Source organism: Pyrus communis, chromosome 1, assembly GCF_041283825.1.
Source record: "Pyrus communis isolate YQ-2024b chromosome 1, ASM4128382v1, whole genome shotgun sequence".
Taxonomy (NCBI): Eukaryota; Viridiplantae; Streptophyta; class Magnoliopsida; order Rosales; family Rosaceae; genus Pyrus; species Pyrus communis.
This window is the reverse complement of record NC_142565.1, coordinates 18,888,636-18,915,366: the sequence shown is the minus strand read 5'-3', so window position 1 is coordinate 18,915,366 and position 26,731 is coordinate 18,888,636. Positions and strand designations below refer to the sequence as shown.

The following is a 26,731-nucleotide window of genomic DNA, read 5'->3' as shown; positions in this document are numbered from 1 at the left end:
ATTCCTTTAAAAATTGAGAATTTTTAGAAATAGTTAAATGTTCCGGCAAGTCGAGGTGGCCGACCACCACCGGCGGCGACACGTGCGGTGGCGCGTGGCCAATGGATTGCCAATGCTATTTTATGTTAAATCGATACATTGATCTTAGATTTGATATCCATATGATGTGATTTGATTATTGTGAATCTAGTTTGGTTAAGATACGCTACTATTTAAAAATATGAATCGGCGATCCGATCGTTGGATTGTCACCAAAATTTAATATGTTGTAGTACATAATATTTGAGGATCATAGGAACTTACAGATCGAGAATCCGATGCATGGATTTTCCCGAATTGGATTTGTAAGTTTGTAAAATAAAACGTTAACCGCCACTTGGATTTGCAATTGGCAGAGATCCAACTGTTGAATCATAATGAAATTTTAGGATGATGTTTTAGAAACATAATGTGGATCTTTGGAAGTTACTGATTGGAAATCCGAGGAGTGGATCTTCCAGATTGAGTTACGTAGGGCTGTGGACCCTACCGTCGATCTTTGACCGACAGTTGACTTTTGGTCAATGGGTCTCAAATCATTCTACATCGTCCTTGGGGGATGTGTTTTATGTAAATTACATGTTCTATCAGTAAGGATTCTGAGATGTGATTTGATATTTGCTTTAGGCGACTGTCATTCGAGACATCTCGATATTCATGCTAGGGAGTTGTAGCGCGGACTCCAGATGAGTACACTTTTGGTTTTCTATATATACGTATGTATACTTTACATTTTTCCCATAAATTGTTTTACATGAAATGTGATTGAAATGCAATGTCATACTTGCATTATATTTTAGTATATGCATTAGTGTAGTCATGCATAATGTTGCATGATGTTGCGGAGCCCAGGTAAGCTAGAGGTGAGTACATTATGATGTTAGTGGTTGTGATGTATATGGTTATGCCTAGATGCATTTGGTACTCATTATCCTACACCCCGGTGTTAGTGCTCCGTCCGAGGTCAGGGCCTAGCCTTTACGTGATCGTTCACCTCCCACACCACACACTTACCTTGGATCCAAGGCAGGTGTCAGCCTATTGTACAAACCACATTAGGTGGTTCCGACTCGTTGGTGCTAGCCTTCACGTGATCGTAGCACTTAAGCATATTTATTTACATATAGCCTATCGTACAGACCACATTATGTGGTTCCGACTCGTGTGCAAGAATTGTTTATGAGCTATAGATTCAACCGTACATGTCACGTTAGGTGACTCCAACCGATATATCTTTTTATATTGATTTGCATTGATAAAATTGATAGGATTAAAAGCACACCACAAAGTAGCACACAAATGTCCTATTAATTTTCCTTATTAACAATAAGATTTGTCAATTGTAGCATATGAAAATAAGGGTCTTTCCCGTAGAAGATTGTTTTATCTAACTACTTAAAATGTCACAAAAACTGGGCTGTTGTCCCTACTGACCAGCCACCGAAAAATAATTATTAGACTGACTTACACTTATCTAAAATCTACGAAATTTTATATGCAGATACTAAACACACAGAGCTATACTCACACAAAGTTTTGGGATTTTTAGATTTGATTTGATATTTAAATTAAATCGAACAAAAACAGGACAAAAACAGATTTTTAAGTAGTTCACAAATTAAGAAAAACAAGTTAGGGGAATTGCTATCCACCACCAAATAATCATGCAAACATGTTATGTTTCATTCAAATTCCTTTCATTTTTGGATGAAGATGCTTAAGTTGGCTCAATGTTAGAACTCAACCTATTACTCTTTCTTATGTAGTATGTTAAGAGAATGGCGTTTTCAACTTAACTTAGTCCCTAACATGCAATCTCGAATGGTGTGTTCATAGATTTAACAAGTAGAAATCATTAAGAACGAAAAGAGTTTGAGTCATCACAAGGCATCGTAAGTACTAGCATTGTCTTACCAATCCTAGAAATTGGTTCACATGTTAATCACAATTAACAAGTACTACTCTAGAACATATGTAGGTCCTCATTCGACAAGGGCAGGCACACACATATTCATAGCATTAGAATCCTAGATATTCTTACTAAGTATGCATCCGTAGAAAACACATAAAAAATTCATCAATGAGACAAGTAGTGAACCAATTTTCATCCATTCATAAAAGTAATTCAAACAAAATGTCATAACAAACTTGCAATCATATTTGGGGCTTCAAAACAGCCCCTAACTACTAAAAATTAGTTACACATAATTCTCAAATTAAACCAAAAGAAAGACATGAGTTTGAGAAGACAAAACCGAGAGAAGAGAATGCCAAGATCTCCTCCTTCCTTTCCTTCCTTCCCCAACGCAGCAGCCTTGCCTTTTTTTCCTTGATTTCCTTCTTTTTTTCTATCTTTTTTTTCATACTTTTTTTCTCCTCTTTGCTCCTGCAACCTGTAGCCCTTTTCTTTTTTTCTGCTGCCACGGTTTTTTCTCCATAACTCACCCCACTAACAGCCATTTAGTGATGACAATAAGTGAGAGGAAATGCTAAAACAATTGTAACTCTTTGGGCAGCCTTTATGCCCATTACTCTCACTTAATTTTCCATTTCCTCTGATATTTGAATAGGTGTTAGCTGGCTTGTTCTTGGCTGCATCAGTTTTGGATGTTAGTTTTATTGGATTTATTGCTTTCAATGCTTTCTTGTCAGTTACAAACTGCTCAGCCTCTTGGGAACCTTTTAGTGTTAAAACGGCCATAACTTTTTCTAGAAAAATGATATTAACAATCCGCGAAATGCTCCAGAAAATAGACATCCGTAGCTTTCAAGCATAAAAGGCTCATTCTCTAATTCATTCTGAGCTGTCCGCAACTTGCTTCCAAAGTCAGCTGCTGTGCACAGGCAGTTTTGACGAATTTGTTACTTAAAATTCCACTTGTGCTATTTTTCTTTTCTTTACTTGACAAATCCTACAAAACACAAAAACAAAGTAAATAGCTCAAAAGTATAAGGAACTAACTAAGAAAAGACAAGTGAATTTGATGTAAAATATATATAGATATGAGCTTATCAAATACCCCCACACTTAGCTTTTGCTAGTCCTCGAGCAAAACAAAGAAAACATGAAAAAGTAGCAATATGAAAAACATTAGCTTCCCCCTATGTGACCCTCATAGAATTTCATTCAAGAAAACAAATCATCAAGAACCTTAGCTAGTATCAAACAAGCTAATCCATGCTCATCTTCCTTATTCAAATGTTAACAACTACCTTTTAATCATCGTTGAAGTGTAGTGTGTGTAATAGCCATGCTAATGCAATTTCAAGTTTTGTTTTAAAACACCACATGCAAACTAGTGACCTTCTCACGGGACATACACTCAATCACACATATGTTTAGTTTAACGTGTTCGCTCAAAGAATCAATTGTGAAAGATCTACCATAAGCTTGCATAAAGATCTCATCTCCACAATCATAATTGCAAAACTAAAATCAAGAGGTTGTAATGAGGCTTAGGGAGAGGGTTATAGAAATGAAAGGATAGGTAAACACAAGTTCCAAGCTACATTGCAAGCAATTCTCTTGTTGAGATTTATAAGAACTCAAGCTCTCCAACCACTCTACTAATACCTCCAATCACACCCCCTAAACTTTTTATTTGCTTTGTATACAATTTTTCTTTTTTTCTTCTTCTTCTTCTATTTTTTTTTTAAACCAATTTTCACACATAACTAAATACAAACATGAAATACCCCCACACTTATTCTTTTGCCAAACTCCTTCAAAGTACTTCACAAACATTTCTCATAAGACAATCTCACATTGCTCACTAGCTAGCTTGGAAAGGGCAAGGAAAAATGTTTAAGGTATAAGGGCAGACATATCTGGTGATAAGAAATAAAAGGCTTAACATATACGACTCAAATTGGCAATCTAATGATATCATTTTTCTTTAGGAAACATGCTTATTTGGGCCATGGTGATAAACCTAATGCCTCTATCCTTTTCAAGTTCATGCAATCAATGACAAACATTTCGAAAGATCGTTACACAAGTTCTAGAGATGTAAGTCACATAAGTTCATCACACATGAAAGAATATGAGTGTATGAAAAATGCACACACTTTCAATAGGCTCAAAAACTCACAGAGGCTGTATATGGTCACTATGTTCACATACGAAGCTTTAAGTCATGCTTTAGTTTCACATCAACAAGGCTATGTGCATTTGGTTTTTCAAAGATGATTAAACATGTACAAGGCTAACAAGAGAATAAGGAATTTCACACAATACATGCTTACTAAGTTCTTGATCACCGTGGTTCAAATTCAATCCAGTTATATCATTGGGTCGAGAAACTAACAAAAATCTAATTCAAAACAATAAAGAAAATAAGACTATTTTTTTTTTTTTTCATTTTCAGAATTTTCTCTCTTTTTTTATTTTTTATTCTTTATAATTTTAGAGTCAACAAAACTAATTAAGAAAAAAAAAAAAAAAAAAAAAAAAAAACAACAAGGAAACAAATGAAACCAATTCTTAGTCAAAGGGACGAAAATTTTCAATTTGGTCATTTTTTCAATCCTTACCCCCAAACTTAAACTGGACATTGTCCCCAATGTCATAAAACACAATAATGCATAAAATAAAAATAAAATAAAATAGTAAGAAACAAAATAAAGCATTTGGACTGAAAACTTCCCCAATTTGCAATAAAATCAAGTGATGACCCCCAAACTTCAATTCTGCAATCAACTCCAAGGGTGGACGTAACCAAAGATTCCTAGAAAGAAAAGAAATATTTAGCTTAGCACGCAAGAAAACTCAGAAAAAAAAAAACAAACCAAAAATTGAAAATGACATAAAAAGACAATGAATAGAAATATTGGGTTGCCTCCCTATAAGCGCTTGCTTTTACGTCCGCAGCCGGACGATACCAAGAGTAATCATTCAAGGGAAGCTGGTTCTTGGAGGGGTACAACCTCCACATCATGCTCTGCAAAAGACTCGTAATATGGTTTGAGTTTATGTCCATTCACTTTGAACATGTTTCTGGTTTTTGCACTTTGGATTTCCACTGCACCATGAGGAAAAATATTAGTTATAACAAACGGACCAACCCATCGAGAACGAAGCTTACCTGGAAATAACCGAAGGCGAGAATTAAATAGAAGAACTTTCTGTCCAATGGCAAAGCTCTTCCTTGATATCATCTTATCATGAAATGCCTTTGATTTCTCCTTGTATATTCGACTAGACTCGTATGCATCATTCTGGATTTCATGTAACTCGTTCAATTGAAGCTTCCTCTGCTGTCCGGCAACACTCATGTCCATGTTGTAGGCTTTGATCGCCCAATAAGCTTTGTGTTCTAATTCTACTGGAAGACGACATGGTTTCCCATAAACTAACCGAAATGGGGACATTCCAATAGGAGTCTTACAAGTAGTCCTATATGCCCACAATGTGTGACATTGTACTTCCTAAGCAATGCTTCAAATGTTCTATTGCAAAAGTGACTCCCTCCATCGCTAATAATTGCTCTAGGTGTCCCAAATCTTGCAAAGATGTTAGTCTTAATAAAATCTGAAACAACTTTTGAATCATTAGTTTTGGTGGCTTTCGCTTCCACCCATTTAGAAACATAATCCACAACCAATAAAATGTAAAGAAAACCATTTGAAGATGGAAAAGGTCCCATGAAATCAATGCCCCACACATCAAAGGTCTCAACAATCAAAATAGGGGTTTGTGGCATTTGATTTCTTGGGCCCAAGTTACCTGTTCGTTGACAACGATCACATGTTGCACAAAACTCGTACGCATCCTTAAACAAACTAGGCCAATAAAAACCACTCTCTAACACCTTAAGGGTTGTCCTCTTTGCTCCAAAATGGCCGCCATATGCATAAGAATGACAAAAAGTTAGAATAGATTTAAACTCAGATTCAGGGATGCACCTTCTAATCAATTGATCAGGGCAATATTCCCACAAATAAGGATCACCCCACTCGTAGTATTTGGCAGTTTTGACAAGCTTATCTTTCTGAGCACTTGTAAAATCATCCAGAATCTTTTTGGTGACCTTGTAATTGATAATATCTGTATACCAAGGGTCAGTAACCTTAATGAAAACAATTGTTCATCTGGAAAACTCTCACGTAAAGGGATGAGATCTTCCTCTGTGTTTGAGTGCACAAGTCTGCTAAGATGATCTGCTACAACGTTCTCACTCCCTTTCTTATCCTTGATCTCCAAGTCAAACTCTTGAAGCAGAAGTATCCATCGAATAAGTCATGGTTTTGCATCTTTTTTGTGAGTAAATACTTCAAAGCTGCATGGTCAGAAAACACAATAACTTTAGTTCCAATCAGATAAGATCTAAATTTTTCTAAAGCAAATACAACAGCTAGAAGCTTCTTCTATGCTGTTGAATAATTCAACTGTGCATCATTGAGTGTTCATGATGCATAATAGATGACATGTGGCATTTTGTTGACACGCTGTCCTAGAACTGCACCGACAGCATAGTCTGAAGCATCGCACATTAACTCAAAAGGTAAACTCCAATCTAGTGGCATGATCACAGGAGCCGTGGATAACAACTCCTTAAGCTTGTTGAATGCTACCACACACTCTTCATTCATATCAAATGTTACATCCTTTTGAAGCAAACGGCACAAGGGTCTAGAAATCATTGAGAAGTCTTTCATAAACCTACGGTAGAAACATGCATGTCCAAGAAAAGAACAAACCTCCCTGACAGTAGTAGGGAGGGGTAAAGAACTAACAAGTTCTACTTTAGATTTATCAACTTCAATTCCATTTTCAGATATGATATGCCCTAGAACTAATCCATGCGAAACCATGAAATGACATTTTTCCCAATTTAAGACCAGATTAGTTTCTTGACAACGTTTTAAAACTAGGGACAAATTATGTAGACATGTATCAAAAAAATCACCATAAACTGAAAAATCATCCATGAACACTTCAATTATTTTCCCAATCATGTTAGAAAAGATACTTACCATACACCTTTGAAATGTGGCGGGGGTGTTGCAAAGTCCAAACGGCATCCTCCGGTATGCAAATGTGCTAAGTGGACATGTGAAAGTCGTCTTTTCTTGATCATCCAGAGCAACTGCAATTTGATTATATCCAGAATAGCCATCAAGAAAGGAATAATGAGAATGAACCTTTCTAACATTTGATCAATGAATGGAACTGGAAAGTGATCTTTGCGTGTGGTGCTGTTTATCTTCTAATAGTCTGTACAGACTCTCCAACTATTTTGCACACGTGTGGCACTAGCTCACTAGCTTCATTCTTAACAACTATGACTCCAGATCACTTCGGAACTACTTGAACAGGGCTCACCCACTTGTTGTCCGAGATAAGATATGTGATACCAACATCAAGAAGCTTGATAACCTCTTTCTTGACGACCTATATCATGAGTAGGTTCAAACGGCGTTGAGCTTCCCTTGTAGGTTTTGCACCTTCCTCCAACAGAATCCTATGCATACATGTAGCTGGATTTATACCTTTGATATCTTCAATGCTCCAAGCTATGGCAGTTTTGTGATCCTTCAGTACCCAGATCAGTTTCTCCCCCTCTTCTGTTATGAGTTGTGATGATATGATAACCGATAATGTTTCATCCTCTCCCAAAATTGCATACTTCAAATGTTCAAGAATCAGTTTAAACTCCAATTTGGGTACCTGAATCACAGAAGGAAGAATTTTTTTTCGTTAGAAGTAGGAAGAGAAATAAAATAGGAAGAAGACTTACCACGAATTGGTGAAAGAGACTCAAGGGCTGCCACTGTTTGGATTAATTCTTCTTCAATGTGCTCGGAATAATTAAGTTTTCCATGTGTAATGCTATGCACTAACGCCTTCTCTAAATTGTCTTGTCTCACACCTTCATTAAAACAATCCTGCACAAAATAGTCAAACGCATCAATAGACAAACAAGATTCAAAATCACTAGGATACCTCATAGCATTAAAGATTTTGAACTTGACGCTTTCTCCATCAATTTCCATGGTTAAAGTACCATCGTAGACATTAATCTTCGTACGCACCGTTCTAAGGAATGGTCTTCCCAATATAAGAGGAAGTGCAGTAGGTATAGGGTCATGTTCCATCTAAAGAACAAAAAAATCAGCGGGAAAAATAAGCTCATTCACTTGCACAAGTACATCCTCCAATAGGCCTTTGGGATATCTATTTGAACGATCTACCAACTGGATTACTACCTTTGTTTCCTTCAAGTCTCCAAGGTTTAGTGATTCATACACTGAATATGGCATCAGATTGATGGATGCCCCAAATCACACAATGCTCTCCCAAACTCTTTCCCTCCAATTACACATGGAATGGTAAAGCTACTGGCATCCTTCAACTTCGGTGGTAGCTTTCTCTGCAAAACAGCTGATACTTCCTCGCTTAATGCCACAGTTTCTTGATCATTGAATCTCCTCTTGTTCGTACAAAGCTCTTTAAGGAACTTTGCATATTTGGGCACTTATTTTATGGCATCTAAAAGAGGTAAGTTCACTTGGACTTTTCGGAAAGTATCCAAGATTTCCTTATCAGTTTGCTCTTTCTTAGACTTCATAAACCTACGAGGAAAAGGAATAGGGACACATGAGTTAAATGAATTTTGAACTTCTTTACTTACCTTATCAGAATCTTTTTTGTTTAATTTTGTATCTTTAGGAGACTTTTCATTTTTTGTTGAAGCTTCATCTTGCTCAAGATTTTTGGTTTGTTGCTCCTCTTGCTCATTTTGTATCTTTTCTAGTCCTCTTTTGCATCATTGGCAGCTCAAAAACTTCTTTTCCACTCCTTAAAGTCACAACATTCATCTGCTCCGCATTTGGATTCACCACGGTTTGGCTAGGCAACCTTCCTGGTTGATGTTGCCCCATCAAACTTGCTAACTGACTCATTTGACGCTCAAGGTTTTCAATTGATTTGTCTATTTTCTGTTGATGAGATTGAGTAGAGTTAGCTAAAGAAGCAATTAAATCCTCAAGAGACTTACTTGGAGCTTGTTGTTGTTGAGGCTGAAATGGTGCCTGCAGTCTTGCTTGAAATAAGCCAGGTGGACGGTTATAGTTGTTGGGAACTGATTGTTGTCCGTTGTTTTGATTGTTTCACTTTAAGTGTGGATGATCACGCCACCCTGCGTTATAGTTGTTGGAGTATGGATCATACTTTTGTCTTTGTTGCCCCTAAAACCCTCCTAACGCATTAGCTTACTCAAGACCACCTTGATCCATCAATGAAGAGCACATGTCTGTGGCATGTCCCATCATTGAACATACACCGCACACCTGTTTTGGAGCCACCATAACCTGTTGCACAAGATTAGTCAAGTTAGCTAATTGTAATTCAATACTAGAGTTAGCACTTACCTCGTTAACTTTCTTAAGAGGTAGCTCATCTCGCCCTCCAAATTGTCGTGTGTTGCCAGCAATGTTCTTTAATAATGCCTTAGCATTTGTTGGTGTCTTGTCCATGAATGCTCATCCACTTGCTGCATCAAGCATTACACGATCAGTACCACACAATCCTTCATAAAAATATTGTATTAAAAGATGCTCTGAAATTTGATGATTAGGGCAAGATGCAACCAAATGTGTGAATCGCTCATAGTAATCTCCAAATGGCTCTCCATGTTGTTGTCGGATTGCACATATGTCTTTCCTTATGCTTGCATCTTTTGTGGCCGGAAAATATTGCTCCAAGAATGCTTGCTTCAGCTGGTTCCATGTGTTCATTGATCTCGGAGGTAAATTGTAAAGCCACTCCTTTGCCTTAGCTTCTAATGTAAATGGGAATGCCCTCAACTTGACTTGCTCCTCATCCACATTGGCTGGTCTCATTCTCGAGCATACCACATGAAACTCCATGAGATGCTTGTTGGCATCCTCTGTTGAGAAGCCATGGAACTTAGGCAAGTAGTGAATCATGTCGGACTTAAGCTCAAATCCTCCTTCTGCATTTGGATATGTGATGCACAATGGTTGTTGATTCATATTTGGCACTGCTAACTCCCTCAGAGTACGGTTATCAGCCATGCCTTCTTGTGGTTCTTCCTCCTCTTCCAAACTCAAATTTGCTGGAGAAGATGGTGGTAAAGACACCAATGCACACTTTTGCTAGATTGTTCCTCGAAGCTTTCGAAGTGTTTGTTCAACCTCAGGATCGTAGGAAGCTAGATCAATGCTCTTGGACCTTCGAGTATGCATATACTACGAAGAGTACCTGAAATAAAAACAAAAACAAAAGCACTAATTAGACAAGAAAAGAAAACAATAAAAAATAAATAATTAGAAATAACAATCCTCGGCGACACGGCGCCAAAAATTGATAAAATTGATAGGATTAAAAGCACACCACAAAGTAGCACACAAATGTCCTATTAATTTTCCTTATTAACAATAAGATTTGTCAATTGTAGCATATGAAAATAAGGGTCTTTCCCGCAGAAGATTGTTTTATCTAACTACTTAAAATGTCACAAATACTAGGCTGTTGTCCCTACTGACCAGCCACCGAAAAATAATTATTAGACCGACTTACACTTATCTAAAGTCTACGAAATTTTATATGCAGATACTAAACACACATAGCTATACTCACACAAATGTTTGGGATTTTTGGAGTTGATTTGATATTTAAATTAAATCGAACAAAAATAGGACAAAAACAGATTTTTAAGTAGTTCACAAATTAAAAAAAAACGAGTTAGGGGAATTGCTATCCACCACCAAATAATCATGCAAACATGTTATGTTTCATTCAAATTCATTTCATTTTTGGATGAAGATGCTCAAGTTGGCTCAATGTTAGAACTCAACCTATTACTCTTTCTTATGTAGTATGTTAAGAGAATGGCGTTTTCAACTTAACTTAGTCCCTAACATGCAATCTCGAATGGTGTGTTCATAGATTTAACAAGTAGAAATCATTAAGAACGAAAAGAGTTTGAGTCATCACAAGGCATCGTAAGTACTAGCGTTGTCTTACTAATCCTAGAAATTGGTTCACATGTTAATCACAATTAACAAGTACTACTCTAGAACATATGTAGGTCCTCATTCGACAAGGGCAGGCACACACATATTCATAGCATTAGAATCCTAGATATGCTTACTAAGTATGCATCCGTAGAAAACACATAAAAATTCATCAATGAGACAAGTAGTGAACCAATTTTCATCCATTCATAAAAGTAATTCAAATGAAATGTCATAACAAACTTGCAATCATATTTGGGGCTTCAAAACAGCCCCTAACTACTAAAAATTAGTTACACATAATTCTGAAGTTAAACCAAAAGAAAGACATGAGTTTGAGAAGATAAAACCGAGAGAAGAGAATGCCAAGATTTCCTCCTTCCTTTCCTTCCTTCCCCAACGCAGCAGCCTTGCCTTTTTTCCTTGCTTTCCTTCTTTTTTTCTATCTTTTTTTTCACATTTTTTCCCCTCTTTGCTCCTGCAACCTGTAGCCCTTTTCTTCTTTTTCTGCTGCCACAGTTTTTTCTCCATAACTCACCCCACTAACAACCATTTAGTGATGACAATAAGTGAGAGGAAATGCTAAAACAATTGTAATTGTTTGGGCCACCTTTATGCCCCATTACTCGCACTTAATTTTTCATTTCCTCTGATATTTAAATAGGTGTTAGCTGGCTTGTTCTTGGCTGCATCAGTTTGGGCTGTTAGTGATAGGAGCATATTCATGCGACTTAAATGGCTTGTTCTCGTGCATTTACGTTATGTTTCTTTAGTTATTTTAGTCCTTTAAGCTATTTTCGTGTGTTTGTAGGTCCAAAGGGCTAAAGTAGCAAAAAGATGCATTTTGGAGACTTTTGGAGCACTTTTGGGCTAAGGATGGATAGCTTATGCTTGGCGCCAAAGTGTTGGACGAAATTGAAGACCTAATTGAAGACCAAAGTGTTGGAACCTTGTTCCCTTTAGTTTTAGGACATTTAAACCTTTCCAATTTCCTTAGCCGTGCATAACATTCCAACATTCCACTCCTTCATTTCAGCCACACTCCCACATATCATTACTTATCATCACCACTTATCACTTATCATAACCACATATCATATCATCATCACCTATCACTTATCACTTATCATAACCACATATCATATCATCATCACTTATCACTTATCACTTATCATCATCACTTATCACTTATCACTTAACATGCACCCATCACCTAACACAACACCTTTAATTCACATGCATTCACTCTTTAATTCACATGCATTTACTCTTTAATTCACATGCAAAACACCTCCATTCCATCTCCCATTTCAGATTGCATTCCATAATCATTCACTCACCTTTAATCCACATGCATCTTCCATAAATCAAATTAGCCACATTCACTCACCACAAACATTCCACATGCATTCATCTACATATCTAGTTGTCACTCACATGCATTCCATCCTTTAAAACATTGCACATGCACTCCCTTTAATTAATTAAGCCACATGCACTCCCATCCATTTCATCATTGCAGCCAACACATGCTTTCACATGCATTTTCAGATTGTCCCCTTGCACATGCAGCCACATATTCATTGCACATGCAATTCCAACCCACATGCATCCTTTAATCATTCAAACATGCAGCCACATTCCCTCCTAGCTGTCATGTTCCCCCCATTTCACCTATAAATAAGCATCCATTGCATTCATTCTCATTGATCCTTCCACATTTCAGAATGTAGACATCAAAACTCCCTTGTGCCGTGCCCTCCCTTACAATCCAAACACCATCCTCCTTCCATTTTCACCACTCCCCAAACCATTCACACCATCAAACTCACCTTAGACCTTGTGCCACAACGAAGAGGAAGAGAAGAGTGCCTAAACGTTCATACAATTCAAGTTTGAGTTGTTGGAATGTTTAGGTGTTTCTTTGATTTCAATGTTTAATTTCAATACTCTTTGTTTTGTACGAATGAGGAATGGAAGAGAAGAGGGCCTAAACGTTCATACAATTCAAGTTTGAGTTGTTGGAATGTTTAGGTGTTTCTTTGATTCTCTTTGTTTTGTACGTATAAGGAACTAAACTCCCCTTTAGCTAAGGGGTGATTCGAATATATGTTTATGCTTGCATTTTGATTTGATTACTTCTAATTGCGTTTCATAAGTTGTGGATTCAATTTGTTTAACCGTTTGATTGATAACTTATTTATGTATGTTTATTGAGAATGGGCGCTTAATTTTCATGCATGAATATGACGCTAGAATATAAGTGAGTTTCACCTAATCGTTATGAACATAAGTTATTCACAAGTAGTGGAGGTTGCTTATAAACAATCGCGTTAAACGAATTCTTGGCATAAGTTTCATGCGTATTCCATAGTAACGAATGTCTCGTCAATACTTATAATTTTCATGATGCTTAATGATCTTTGATTGTATCTTTATTGTGCTGTTCACGTAAAGGACTTTTGGAGAATGTTGTGGATTGCGTTGCGCTAACCCATCCAATTCATTAACTTAAGGAGAACTTGACGGTTAATTTAAGCGGACCTAATTAACCCGGGGTGTTGAGTTTCATGGTTTATTGAAATGCAATTGGAAATCATTTTATTATGCAAGTGTAACATGTGTGAGATGAACCCCTTAGCTAGCATTCATCCATTTCAATTCCATTCATTCTATTTCAATTTCATATTTACTTTCTGTCTATTTTATTAACTTGTTTATGTTTTCATGTTTAATTTAACTTGTTGTTCAATTATGTTAAACATGTGGAGCTAATTTCTTTTTTTAGTTAGAGGCGAATTTGAAGCCATTTACATATGTTGGTTATGATTTGATTTACTCCATTTATGAATTCATGAACTTTAGATGTGGTTTACTTTTCTGTTTTGATTAAGAACTTGTTTATGTATGTGGGTTGAGGGTCGACACTTAATTTGCATGCCTAAACTTGATGCTAGGATATAAGGGAATTTCACCTAATCGTTATGAACTTATATTCATGAGTAGTAAAGATCGCTAGTCACGATTGTGTTTAGTAAACCCTAGGCTGGATTAACATGCGTATTCCATAGTTATGAATGCCTAGTCGATGTTTATGATTTCCGTTGAACTTAATGATCTTTGTTGAATGTCTCTATCATGCGTATTCCATGGTTAGGGACTTTGATTAGGAATAATTTGGTTGTAATGCGTATCCCATTCAATCCAATGAATCTAGGGAAATCTGAAAGTTAGTTTAAGCGAACCTAATTAACTTGGAGCATTGTCATTCATCGTTTGTTGAAGTCATAACTGGGAGTCAAATTATATGCTTATGTTCATGTGTGGGTAAGGAACCCTCTAACTAGTTTTTCATCATTATATTCCATCAATTTCGTTTGTACAATCTGTTTTGTTTCCAAGTTTCTGTTTTAGTTTTAAATTCGTCAAAACCAATCCCCCATTTATTTTAAAGTGTTAGATTAGTTAGAAATACATTTAGTTTGTGTTTATAAGTGTTTTGATTCATTTTGTTTCCCAAATTCGTCCAAAGTACTCAAGGTGCTCAAAACTGCCCAGAAAGTGTTTTTAAGGCAGTTTCGAGTGCTTTGGGTACTGTTTGAGTCTTTTGGTTTGTTTTAGTGTTTTAAAGTTTAGTTTTGCAATATTTGAGTCTAGTATAGTATTTTATTTTGTGTTTTTACGTTTTTGAGTCAAATCCAAGTGATTAACAATCCCTCCTAATCCCCGGTCCAGAACGATCCCTACTTATACATATACTACAATTTGACGAAAAGAGGGTTTAATTTGTGTGCGTATAATTCTCGCATCAGTTAGTTTTATTGGATTTATTGCTTTCAATGCTTTCTTGTCAGTTACAAACTGCTCAGCCTCTTGGGAACCTTTCAGTGTTAAAAAGGCCATAACTTTTTCTAGAAAAATGATATTAACAATCCGCGAAATGCTCCAGAAAATAGATATCCGTAGCTTTCCAAGAATATAAGGCCCATTCTCTAATTCATTCTGAGCTGTCCGCAACTTGCTTCCAAAGTCAGCTGACGTGCACAGGCAGTTTTGACGAATTTGTTACTTAAAATTCCACTTGTGCTTTCTTTTCTTTACTTGACAAATCCTACAAAACACAAAAACAAAGTAAATAGCTCAAAAATATAAGGAACTAACTAAGAAAAGACAAGTGAATTTGATGTAAAATATATATAGATATGAGCTTATCATGCATCACATGGCTTACATATTTATTACTAAGATACTTGACATGGCGCTCACTTTGGTTTTCATTGCTCTAAAGCTTGATTTTTATATACGTATGTATTATTATTTTCTGGGAAATTATACGGGCTTTAAGGTGAGTGGTTATTATTTTTTGGAAAGAGAAATGGTTCTAAGAAGCTTTGTTTTTGCCTACTCACATTTTCTGTTTTTCGCCCTTCCAGGTTTTAGCTACTGAAATTTCGTATCAACGAGGATTCTTGGCGAATCTCAGTATGGGTGGCTACCTCTGAGGGTATGATCCTTACCCACACTACTGTACTTTACTTAGGCTCTAACGTCGCGTGTGAAATGGGTTCATTCCTGCTCACAACGCACTCTGGTCTTTAGGCACTTTTAGGTTCAAATTTTTTCACATTTTCCACATCACTATACTTTATGGCTTCGTCACCTTCCAGGTGTCGGTCAGCACAGCTCGACTCGGAGTCCTAGTGAACATTCTGGTCGGGGTGTGTCAATGGATGAAATAGGTTTATAAATAAATACCTATTTGGGCATTTTTTACTTGATTAAGGGATGATTGTCCATTGATTGCGCGTAGGAATTCCGGTGTGCCTCAAGGGTAATTTTGTCACCCAAAAATCCACGTGTCGCCTCTAGATTATTTTTGGCTCCACAATCATTCTTCAGGCTTGTGCTCATTGGTCTTGATGCCAATGAACTCATGAGAGCCAAAGAAATTGTCGAGCCAAAGAAACGGTTGCGTAGGAATACCAACGATCTAATACACACACACACACACACGTGCGCGCGCGTGCGCACAGTGATATTAGAATCAATTGAAAATTCATTTAAGGAAAACTAATGAAAAGAGCTTGAAAACTTTGAGTTTTAACGATAAAGACAAAAATAAAGGGTAAAGTGAATAGTACCAGGATTGACTTTTTAATGTAAAAATGTGATTTTTCGTTAAAATAAACAATACCGGGAGCTTTTTGTTAAAGTTCCCAATCATTTATTGAGTCCTAAATCTTTAAATTGATGAAGGACCAATAGAATTGGGGGACATGCATGGCTTAAAACTTTTAAAGAGATAGATATCTCTTAGAATTTACCTTAGATCATCTCCAACCGAACAAGGGCCAAATGGCTCGTTTTAGCCATTTTAGCCCTCCAAGATATTAATATTTTAATGAACAGTATATGGCCATATTTGCCTCCATCTCCAACCGAGGGCCAAATGGCTCATTTTAACTCTGTCACAAAAAAACTGTCTCTAACCGAGGGTCAAAGGACCATAGGACCAAACATAATTTATTATTTAAATTTAATGCTATTTAATGTTGTTTCATATTGTTTAATGTTGTTTCATGTTACTTAATTTAATTTAATGTTGTATAATGGCTTAGGAAGTTATAGGAAAAAAATAGAATTAAAAAAAATATATTTGTAAAATAAATAAATAAATAAAAGGCCCTACCATTCGTATCAGATATAACTGACAGGAATAAGTACAATGCCATCAGATATAACCGACATGAATAATGAAAATTCTGTCAGTTGGCCCTTTGGCCCTTTTTTGTCTAGTGGGGCCCACGAGCCCTTTTGCCTAGCCCTCGGTTGAAGACAGTTTTTGGGCTATTTTCGGCCATCTGGCCCTCTGGATCTTTTGGTTGAAGATGGTCTCATCGGTCTAAAGAATTAACATTCCCAACTACTATTAATAAAGGCACAATTGAGTAAAAATACACATCTTAGAATTTACCCAATTCTCTCTATGCTTGCTACACCCTCTCTTTCAATATCTATAACAAAAATAACATTTTTTTGGATAAATAATTTAACAAAATTAGGATGAGATAGCAAACAAAAAAAATATGTATAGTTCATATGACATTCAAAAAATTTCAATAAACGATATTAAGTGTACTATACAAATTAAATATTTATTTACATGAAACTTCTTCTATACGCTCTAGGAATCTTCTTCCACACACCATAAGAAAAGTCGAGAACAAGGCATCTAAATTTCAGTTTAACTAACATAATTAACAAAACTTAAAAAAATAAAAGAAAGTCTCCCATGTGGATGAAGTAAATGCCGAATCCCGCCCATCTTGAATCACGATCTCTAAATTCAAATTCAAACTGTGATGCTCCGTAACCCATCCAACGGTTCAAGTGATCCCAACGCAGCCCACACAAACCGCTTCAAATCCGAATGGCGCCTAACCGACGGCAACCCAACCCAGAAAGTCAACTGGGAAAAACTCCCAGACAAAAAAAGAAAAGAAAAAGAAAGTAAATACTAAATTGCAAAATATACAATCACTTTCCCGAGAGAATATTTTATTTGAACCAGCTTTCTTATTTCTACACCTGACCTAACTAAATAAATTTATCTACCAAAACTTCCAAATTTGTCCTTGAATAAATAAAAATGAAAAACTAATTTTATAACCCTAAAATACAAATACAAACAACAATAATCTCTCTACACCCTTTTTATTTAATCCGGGGAATGCAACCCTAAGGACGACAAATCTTCTCCGACATCGTCAGTGACCACGATCCCTCACTACTATTCTTCATATTTCTCCTCTTCTCTCTTCAATCCCTGGCTTACATATTTGCTTTCTCTTAATTTGGTAAGGTGTACACATTGGATTTTAGTGAATGAAAAAAGCAATCAAACTCCATAACCGCAAGGCTTCTGCTCATTTTCACTCCAACAGCCATTTGTTGAACATTAAATCAAATTGAAAAAGGTAGAAATTTTTAACTGTTAGAGAACAAACATAGATCTAATGAGAAAAAAAAAAAAGTTGTAAATTTCCGCTCAAAAACAATAAAACAACACCACCCATCATGTGCTTGTAAAAATAACCCAATCAAATGAAGAAAAAAAAAAAAGAAGGTAGAAAAAAAGAGTGTAAGGGGATGGTGGGTGTCGACGATTTTGGGGAAGGGTTGCCGGCATTAGGGTTAGGTTCACCGGATTAGATAAAATGGGTGTAGAGAGAAAATTTTTTGTTGTTTGTGTTTGGGTTTAGAAAATTGTTTCTTCTTTCTTATTTATTTAAGGGTGAATATGGAAGTTTGGTAGACAAATTTTTCCAGTTGAGTGTAAAGATAAGATAGTTGGGTTCAAATAAAATTTTACCTTTTTTTTATTTAGAAGAGATTCTCTTCCCTCCTAATCTCTCTCTCATTTTCTCTTCTCTTATTTAAATAGTTACGATCAAGTCACATTAGTATCTTAAATTGATTTTTTATTGAGAGATAAAGACAAAAAGGAAAGTGTGAGAGAAGGGGAGAAGAGGGGATAAAATCATGAAAATAAGAGAGGAGAGAATCTTACTCCTTTTATTTGGAGGAGAATTGTCTCCCGAATCTATCTTCCCCTTTTCTCTCCATTTATTTTAAGGCATATCAACATCTTATGTTGATTTTTTTTTATTGAGAGATAAAGATAAAAAAAAGAAAGTGTGGGAGAGAGAAAGGGATCAGAATATGAGGAGAGATGGTTACGATTAAGTCATATTACCATTTTATATTGACTTTTTATTGAGAGATAAGATAAAAAAGAAAGTGTGAGAGAATGAGAGGGGATGGGTTAAGAATAGAAGGAGAGAGAATCCTATTATTATAACTTGTCCATTACATATAAATAATATCGTTTATTAAAAAAAATAATATAAAAGAAGGAAGGTAAATTGAAAGATGTCCGATCACTTTCCGAATTGACCTTTTATTTATTTTCGCGGGAGGAGCGGGCTTCTACAGTGGCGGGCCCCATGATCCGCCTAAACAGACAGCTTCGCAACTCAGCGGTCAAACCCCCACACCCACCCCCACCCCCGCCCCCGCCCCCGCCAAAAGCAAGAACCGATCTATTGGGCGGGAATTTTGACAAAAAGTTTAAACATGGAGGGAAAATTAAAGTAAAAAAAATCAAAAGAAACCCGCTCGAAGTTTTTTGTCCTATATATAGATAACCCTCTAATCTCCTTTGTTTCTGTCCTACTCCTTCTGGCTTGCACGCGACCTGTTCGACGAAATTCCCCATAGAAAAAAGCAAGTGAAATCCATAAGAATATGTACGTGGTTAAGAGAGATGGGCGGCAGGAGGCCGTGCATTTTGACAAGATTACGGCGCGCTTGAAGAAGCTCAGCTATGGCCTTAGCACCGACCACTGCGACCCGGTACTAGTGGCCCAGAAGGTCTGCGCTGGGGTCTACAAGGGCGTCACCACCAGCCAGCTAGATGAATTGGCCGCCGAGACTGCCGCTGCTATGACCGCCAACCACCCTGACTACGCCTGCGTCAGTCTCTTACTTTTTCCCCTATCAACTTTATATCTGTATTTGTTTCTGCTCCTGCCTGGCGCTTTGTTTTTATTTTTTTAGTATTTAATTTCGGTTTACTCAAGTATATTTCTGTTCATGTCAATTTCGTCTGATAATTTGGGGATAATTGAAATAATTGCTATCTTGTAATTTTTTTTCTGTCATTTCTCTAATTTTTGCGGTTTCAAATTTTGGGTACATATTTTCTTTTGTATTGTTCACCTCTCTGAGTATATCTATAGAATTCTATGGCTATTGGTTGATGCAATCCCTGTTTGGTAGCTGGCCTTGTGTGTGTTTTTTTTTCATAGTTGACATGATAAATTGGTAGATTTCTTGAATTAATGTAAATTTGTTTAAATTCTGTGCAGTTGGCTGCTAGAATTGTAGTCTCGAATCTACACAAGAACACTATGAAATCGTTTTCTGAGACGTGAGTTTAATCATGATTCGTTGCTATCTTTCGTTGTTTATTTTAGTTTGATTTTCATGTTGATTGAAGTGGGTGGTCAATGCAGGATCAAAATGATGTACAACCATGTCAGCGAGAGATCTGGGCTCAAAGCCCCTCTGATAGCTGATGATGTATACGAAATCATCATGAAGGTAAATCACTTTAGAAAATTATGTTTATTTGTCCGAGTATAATTATGCATGCATCTCGCTTAGAAATCTAAAGTGGCTTATGTGCTTTGTATTGTTTTTATCGAATTTTGTTTCAGAACGCGGCTTGTCTGGATAGTGAGATCATTTATGATCGGGACTTTGACTATGATTACTTTGGCTTCAAGACTCTTGAGAGGTCTTACCTGTTAAAGGTTCAAGGCAAAGTTGTAGAAAGGCCTCAACACATGCTAATGAGGGTTTCTGTTGGGATTCACAAGGACGATATTGATTCTGTTATCAGGACATATCATTTGATGTCTCAACGGTGGTTCACTCATGCTTCTCCCACCCTCTTCAATTCTGGAACCCCAAGACCTCAAGTATGTGTAGTGTTTTGCATTCTCTTGTTTATATTCTTTTTAGAAGGATTCAAAGTTGCTATTTTGTTGTTCAAATTTTGTTACTTAATTCTTCCTGATTTGATTTTGCAGTTGAGCAGCTGCTTCCTTGTTTGCTTGAAAGATGATAGCATTGAAGGCATTTATGATACCTTAAAAGAATGTGCTGTCATCAGCAAATCAGCTGGAGGAATTGGTGTCTCTGTCCACAACATTCGGGCTACAGGCAGTTATATTCGTGGAACAAATGGAACCTCCAATGGCATTGTTCCAATGTTGCGAGTTTTCAATGATACTGCTCGTTATGTTGATCAAGGAGGAGGCAAGCGGAAAGGTAGTGTCGTCATTATATTGGGTTTTATAATGTATCTTTGAAGTGAGCCTTCAAGTTGAACACCGATTTTTATGCTTCTAGGTGCTTTTGCTGTGTACTTGGAGCCCTGGCATGCTGATATATTTGAATTTCTGGATTTAAGAAAAAATCATGGAAAGGTGTGTATATCCGTAGCTCATCTTTGAATGTGTGTAGTAGGTTTCTTTTATCTTTTGGGGTATTCTCCTTTAGCTAATGTAATAATGTGGAATCTATTGTTTCACAGGAAGAACACCGAGCCCGTGATCTTTTTTATGCACTTTGGGTGCCTGATCTCTTCATGGAAAGAGTTCAAAAAGATGGAAATTGGTCATTGTTTTGTCCTAATGAGTCCCCAGGTTTGTCAGATTGCTGGGGTGAAAATTTTGAACAGCTGTACACCCGCTATGAAAGAGAGGTATACAAAAAAATTTCTTTCACTGAATTTGTTAACTTTAGATACGTTCATTATAGCCGCTGGGAATGATTACTCAATGATACTTCTGCACAGGGCAAGGCCAAAAAGGTTGTACAGGCACAGCAACTTTGGTTTGAAATTCTTAAATCGCAGATAGAAACTGGAACACCGTATATGCTTTTTAAGGTGATTTATATACTTAGTAAAATCTGACTTCTAAGCTGTGAATTCATGTGCTTTTCTTTATTTAATGTCTTAATCCTCTTTTTTTTTTTTTTGGTGTAATTTGTTTTCATTTTAGGATACTTGTAATAGGAAAAGTAATCAACAAAATCTGGGAACCATAAAATCCTCAAACTTGTGTACTGAGGTAATTGAGTATACAAGTCCAACAGAAACTGCTGTATGTAATCTGGCATCAATTGCTCTACCGCGATATGTTAGGGAGATGGTGAGTCTTTATGGTTTGCATTAACATGAACATGTTATTGTTAGTTTTAGCCATTTGAGCTCATGATTTGGTATTGTATACATTTTGATATTACAGGGCGTCCCTGTGGAGTCACATCCATCTAAGCTTGTTGGCAGCAGAGGTTCCAAAAATAGATATTTTGACTTTGACAAACTGGCAGAGGTCACTGCAATTGTGACTGCAAACCTCAACAAGATAATTGATGTCAATTACTATCCTGTTGATAGTGCAAAGACATCAAATTTGCGACATAGACCAATCGGAATTGGGGTTCAAGGTCTTGCTGATACCTTCATCTTGCTTGGCCTGCCCTTTGATTCCGCTGAGGTATTTCCTCCTGTTTTCTGCTTGTTGCTTTATTTAAAATCTTGCATAAGCTGGTTTCCATAATTGATTTATGCTTTGAACTGTAGGCTCAGCAACTGAACAAGGACATATTTGAGGCAATATATTATCATGCTCTCAAGGCTTCTTCCGAGTTAGCAGCAAAAGAAGGCCCGTATGAAACATATATTGGCAGTCCTGTGAGCAAGGTACTAAATCTGAAGAGCTCTTTTTTGTAGCAAACTCCCTATAATTAAAGTCCTATTTTCCTACTCTTGTTATGCATGCTAAGACATTCTCAGGTTGAATATAGATGGTTAAGGTTTAAGGAAAGTTTGTGCTGAATTTTCATTTCATTGATACCATCGGAGTTAATGATTAACCTTTGCATGCATGTCTATCTGTTTGATATCAGGCAGTTATGGCTTTATAGGCTTGAAAGTTGACCTTTCATACCAAACAAATACTAGCTATAAGATCTTAACTAGTTAATTATTTTTCAGGGAATTGTTCAGCCAGACATGTGGGGTGTGACACCTACAGATCGATGGGATTGGGTTGCACTTAGGCAGATGATATCAAAGAATGGAGTCAGAAATTCACTTCTTGTAGCCCCAATGCCTACTGCTTCAACTAGCCAAATTTTGGGGAACAATGAGTGTTTTGAACCTTATACTTCGAATATCTACAGTCGCAGGGTTTTGAGGTTTGTTTTTATTCTCATTTTGTTTCCATTTGTTAAAACCTTTTTTTTTTCTTTCTTTTTTTTTATTTTTTTTATTTTTTTTATTTTTTTTATTTTTTTTATTTTTTTTTTATAGATATGTTTTCTTTGATTCTTTCCGTTTTGACTGTATATGGATTCTGAACTCTCCCTTTTTTCTTAGCGGCGAGTTTGTTGTGGTGAATAAACATCTTCTTCATGACTTAACTGAGATGGGTCTTTGGTCTCCTGCAATTAAGAATAATATCATCTATGAGGATGGCTCGGTTCAGAAAATTCCGGAAATCCCTGATGATCTGAAAGTCATTTACAGGTATGAACATGTCATATCCCTAATTTCCTTCTCCGTTCATTCGTTTCTATATATTTTCAAAGAATAAAATGCTAATATAATTTTTCTGGAATCAGAACTGTTTGGGAGATCAAGCAAAGGACTTTGGTTGACATGGCTGTTGATAGGGGATGTTACATAGATCAGAGTCAAAGTCTTAATATACATATGGACCAACCCAACTTTGGGAAGCTTACTTCTTTACACTTCTATGCTTGGACAAAGGTACACACATGCCCGAGCACATGCCTACACACAAGCTCTATTTTTCGTTGTTACAGTATCTAGTACCTTGTAATCACATGCTAATTTCTTTTCTGCCAAATACATTAGGGTCTGAAAACAGGGATGTATTATCTGCGGTCTCGTGCAGCAGCTGACGCCATCAAGTTTACTGTTGATACTACAATTCTCAAAGTAATCAGTGTTCAATATCTTGTATTTTACTAATTGATTCTTAAAATTGAATTGTGCATATTACTAACAACGCTGTTGGTGGGATGGTGAATGAAATACAGGAAAAGCCAGAGGTAGCAGAAGATGATGTTGGTACACAAAAAGCACAGATGGTATGCTCTCTAACAAACCGGGAAGATTGCATGGCCTGCGGAAGTTAGAGTGCGGTAATTGGAAAGCTGATGTTTACGGAGTATGAAGAGACGAGGATTTTGAAAACTTCAGGGACGAAGCATCCTAGTTTGAGAATCAAGTTTAAATTAAGTGAAGATGTTATGTGTGTATAGTTGCAATACTGCTCTGCTACTTGTTAAAATGTCTTATGTATTCTGTAAAATTGGAGCTCTGGTTCTCGTGAACGATTATTAGTTAGTATATATGGAAGAAATTACCCTTTTCACTGTTAATGATTTGGTACCTCCTCACCTCACCAACAAGAGAAATGATCTGCAACCTGCACCAACCGCATCTTCTCTTGCAAATTGCAATGGTATTCCAACCGTGATGCAATGCGAGAAAATCTCGGGCCTCCTCACCTCACCAACAAGAGGATTGACCTCTCATCTTAACCTTGTTTGTTGATAATGGGTTCTGGAGGCTTGAGATTTTCTCGTTTTTCGTTTATTGTGTTGCAAGTTTGGTGGCGATCCATGAGAAATAACACGATGTTTTATTTCTCTAATATTCTCACATCTGGATTTAGAGTTTTCACATAATCTTACCTTCTGTTATAACAATTCTTAACAATAACGTCAACATAAAACATTCACATAATTTAGTTAGTTGCTTTTCTTGCGTCTTTCGAAAAGACCCCCCTATTTTACTAACAACAAAAAAAATTCACAGCTCCTAATGTTTCTAATGTTAGGTGCATAATATGCACTTATGATTTCAGTCTATGATCTATTTCAATGTACAGCCGACCCTACTTAGTGGGATAAGGCCTTATTGTTGTATGTATTTCCATGTAGCTTCTGGTGATCAGGTCTAGTGTACAAACAATCTCGATGGAAAATTAACACAACTCTTTGGTTGATTTTGTATGCATTTTTAATACCTCTTTTGCTTATTATTTAGTCATGGTTCTTTGTTAAGTCGTTGGTTTTAATGTGTTTTGTGAGTTGGATATTATATCTTCGAGAACGAAACATAGATTTTACGGTGGAAATATGAGCAAACCCGAAGAATTGTTGAGTTGGGCCGCATGAGCTGTGTTCCGACTGGTACAAATTTAGATGACTTGGGCTTGTTGAGTCAACCCATTGGTTTTTTCAAATTTAATTGGGCTGACGCAATTCAGCCCAGTCTGTGATGTCAGCCCAATGAGTAATTTTCCTAATCTATTTGGTGGATTAGGTTTCCCATAACAATTTGGATTAACCTCTTTTTGGCATGTGGAGTAAAAAAAAAAAAAAAAAAAAAAAAAAAAAAACACATGAAAATTTAAGGGGAAAGAACGGCCTAATAAGAGGGTAAAGAACATGTGATGGATTAGGTTCACTGTTACAATGGCGTTTTGTCTCAGTAGTACAAGGATATGTGGAAAAAAACTAGCCCATGTCCTTGTATTATTGACAAAGGTCTGAATTTGACAATGTCCTTATACCATGCAAGTCCTCTTCAATAATAACATGGGAAGATACATAGACCTGCACATCTACACACACAAACAGAGTGCACAAATCATGTGTAGAGAGAGAAGCTGAGAGCTCAAGGAGAAGATATTGGAGGATTCAAGCTTTGTCGTGGAGCTAGGATTGAAATTGCAGTCAGTTCTTTTTATGCTTTAAAATTCAATCATTTTGTTATTCAAGTTTATGATGAACTTAATTTCTTTTGCTAGGGCTGGGCTACAATGTAACTTAGCTATGAATACCCAATCTTTTGAAGTTATTAATTCAATCCACCTTTGCATGTTATGTTAGAACTTGCTCTACGTCTTCTACAATTGTACAGAGATAAATACCAAAACAATATACTTTTCATTAACCGCCTTTCTTTCTTTACAAGCCTCTAGTAATACCGACCTCCAACTCCTAACAATCTCCTTAACCTACTATATCTACCGTACAATTGTCAGTCACAGATGATGCCATCTGGCATCCTAACAATACCCCCCCTCAAACACAAACACTTTAACACAACACAACAGAAACTCAACTAATCAGACAATAGCATGAATACAAGGAATTAGATAGAACATGACAACATCAACAGAGTATATCACATTTGCGCATTTTCTAAAAACTTAAGCTTGAGCTCCTGATAGTTTTCCCACGTAGCATCCTGATGCGAGAATTATACGCACACAAATTAAACCCTCTTTTTGTCAAATTGTAGTAAGTATGTAAGTAGGGATCGTTCTGGACCGGGGATTAGGAGAGATTGTTAATCCCTTGGATTTGACTCAAAAACGTAAAAACACAATATAAAACACTAAACTAGACTCAAAGAATACGAAACTAAACACTTAAAACGCTAAAACAAACTGAAAGACTCAAACAACACCCAAAACACTCAACACTGCCTTAAAAACACTTTCTGGGCAGTTTTGAGCACCTTGAGTACTTTGGACGAATTTTGGGAAATAAATTGATTCAAAACACTTAGAAATACAAACTAAGACATTTTCTAACTAAGTTGGACACTAAAGTAAAGGGGGATTAAGGTTTTGACGAAATTAAATTAAATGGACAGATTGCAATTAAAATAGAATGTAAATATGAAATTGATGAAATTGAATGAATGGATGATAGAATAGCTAAGGGGTTCATCTCCATACATGTTACACTTGCATAATAAAACGATTTCCAATTGCATTTCAATAAACCATGAATTCTCAATGCTCCAAGTTAATTAGGTCCGCTTAAATTAACTTTCAGATTTCCCTAGATTCATTGGATTGAATGGAATACGCATTACAACCAAATTATTCCTAATCAAAGTCCCTAACTATGGAATACGCATGATAGAGACATTCAACAAAGATCATTAAGTTCAACGGAAATCATAAACATCGACGAGGCATTCGTTACTATGGAATACGCATGAAACTTATGCCAAGAATTCGTT

At 36.4% G+C, this 26,731-nt stretch overlaps 2 protein-coding genes and 1 pseudogene across 2 annotated transcripts; 1 reads left to right on the top strand and 2 right to left on the bottom strand.

Annotated features, from left to right (window-relative positions):
* Positions 1-4,929: 4,929 nt before the first annotated feature.
* On the bottom strand, positions 4,930-5,319 carry LOC148699313 (uncharacterized). Its single transcript, XM_088696228.1, has 2 exons — positions 5,124-5,319; positions 4,930-5,060 (listed from the first exon to the last, which is right to left on the bottom strand). Exons 1-2 carry the CDS (start codon positions 5,317-5,319, stop codon positions 4,930-4,932), a joined length of 327 nt encoding a protein of 108 aa, XP_088552354.1.
* Positions 5,320-7,333: 2,014 nt separating this feature from the next.
* LOC148699312 (uncharacterized) lies at positions 7,334-8,922 on the bottom strand (annotated as a pseudogene).
* Positions 8,923-18,953: 10,031 nt separating this feature from the next.
* LOC137720282 (ribonucleoside-diphosphate reductase large subunit) lies at positions 18,954-24,066 on the top strand. The gene is made up of 16 exons (XM_068459331.2): positions 18,954-19,554; positions 19,950-20,011; positions 20,097-20,184; positions 20,301-20,564; positions 20,676-20,916; positions 20,998-21,074; positions 21,182-21,352; positions 21,446-21,538; positions 21,654-21,803; positions 21,900-22,151; positions 22,238-22,357; positions 22,652-22,854; positions 23,036-23,185; positions 23,281-23,428; positions 23,537-23,620; positions 23,722-24,066. The coding sequence occupies exons 1-16, from the start codon at positions 19,327-19,329 to the stop codon at positions 23,818-23,820; spliced, it is 2,430 nt and encodes an 809-aa protein (XP_068315432.2). The 5' UTR covers positions 18,954-19,326; the 3' UTR covers positions 23,821-24,066.
* The last annotated feature ends 2,665 nt before the right edge of the window (positions 24,067-26,731 follow it).

Bases quoted from the DNA above. Each gene is read 5' to 3' on its own strand.
- LOC148699313 (XM_088696228.1), bottom strand. From the start codon at position 5,319: ATGGACATGAGTGTTGCCGGACAGCAGAGGAAGCTTCAATTGAACGAG. The intron at 5,061-5,123 runs GTAAGCTTCGTT...CTCATGGTGCAG, and splicing joins TCGCCTTCGGTTATTTCCAG to TGGAAATCCAAAGTGCAAAA.
- LOC137720282 (XM_068459331.2), top strand. From the start codon at position 19,327: ATGTACGTGGTTAAGAGAGATGGGCGGCAGGAGGCCGTGCATTTTGAC. The intron at 21,075-21,181 runs GTGTGTATATCC...ATTGTTTCACAG, and splicing joins TAAGAAAAAATCATGGAAAG to GAAGAACACCGAGCCCGTGA. The intron at 21,804-21,899 runs GTGAGTCTTTAT...TTGATATTACAG, and splicing joins CGCGATATGTTAGGGAGATG to GGCGTCCCTGTGGAGTCACA.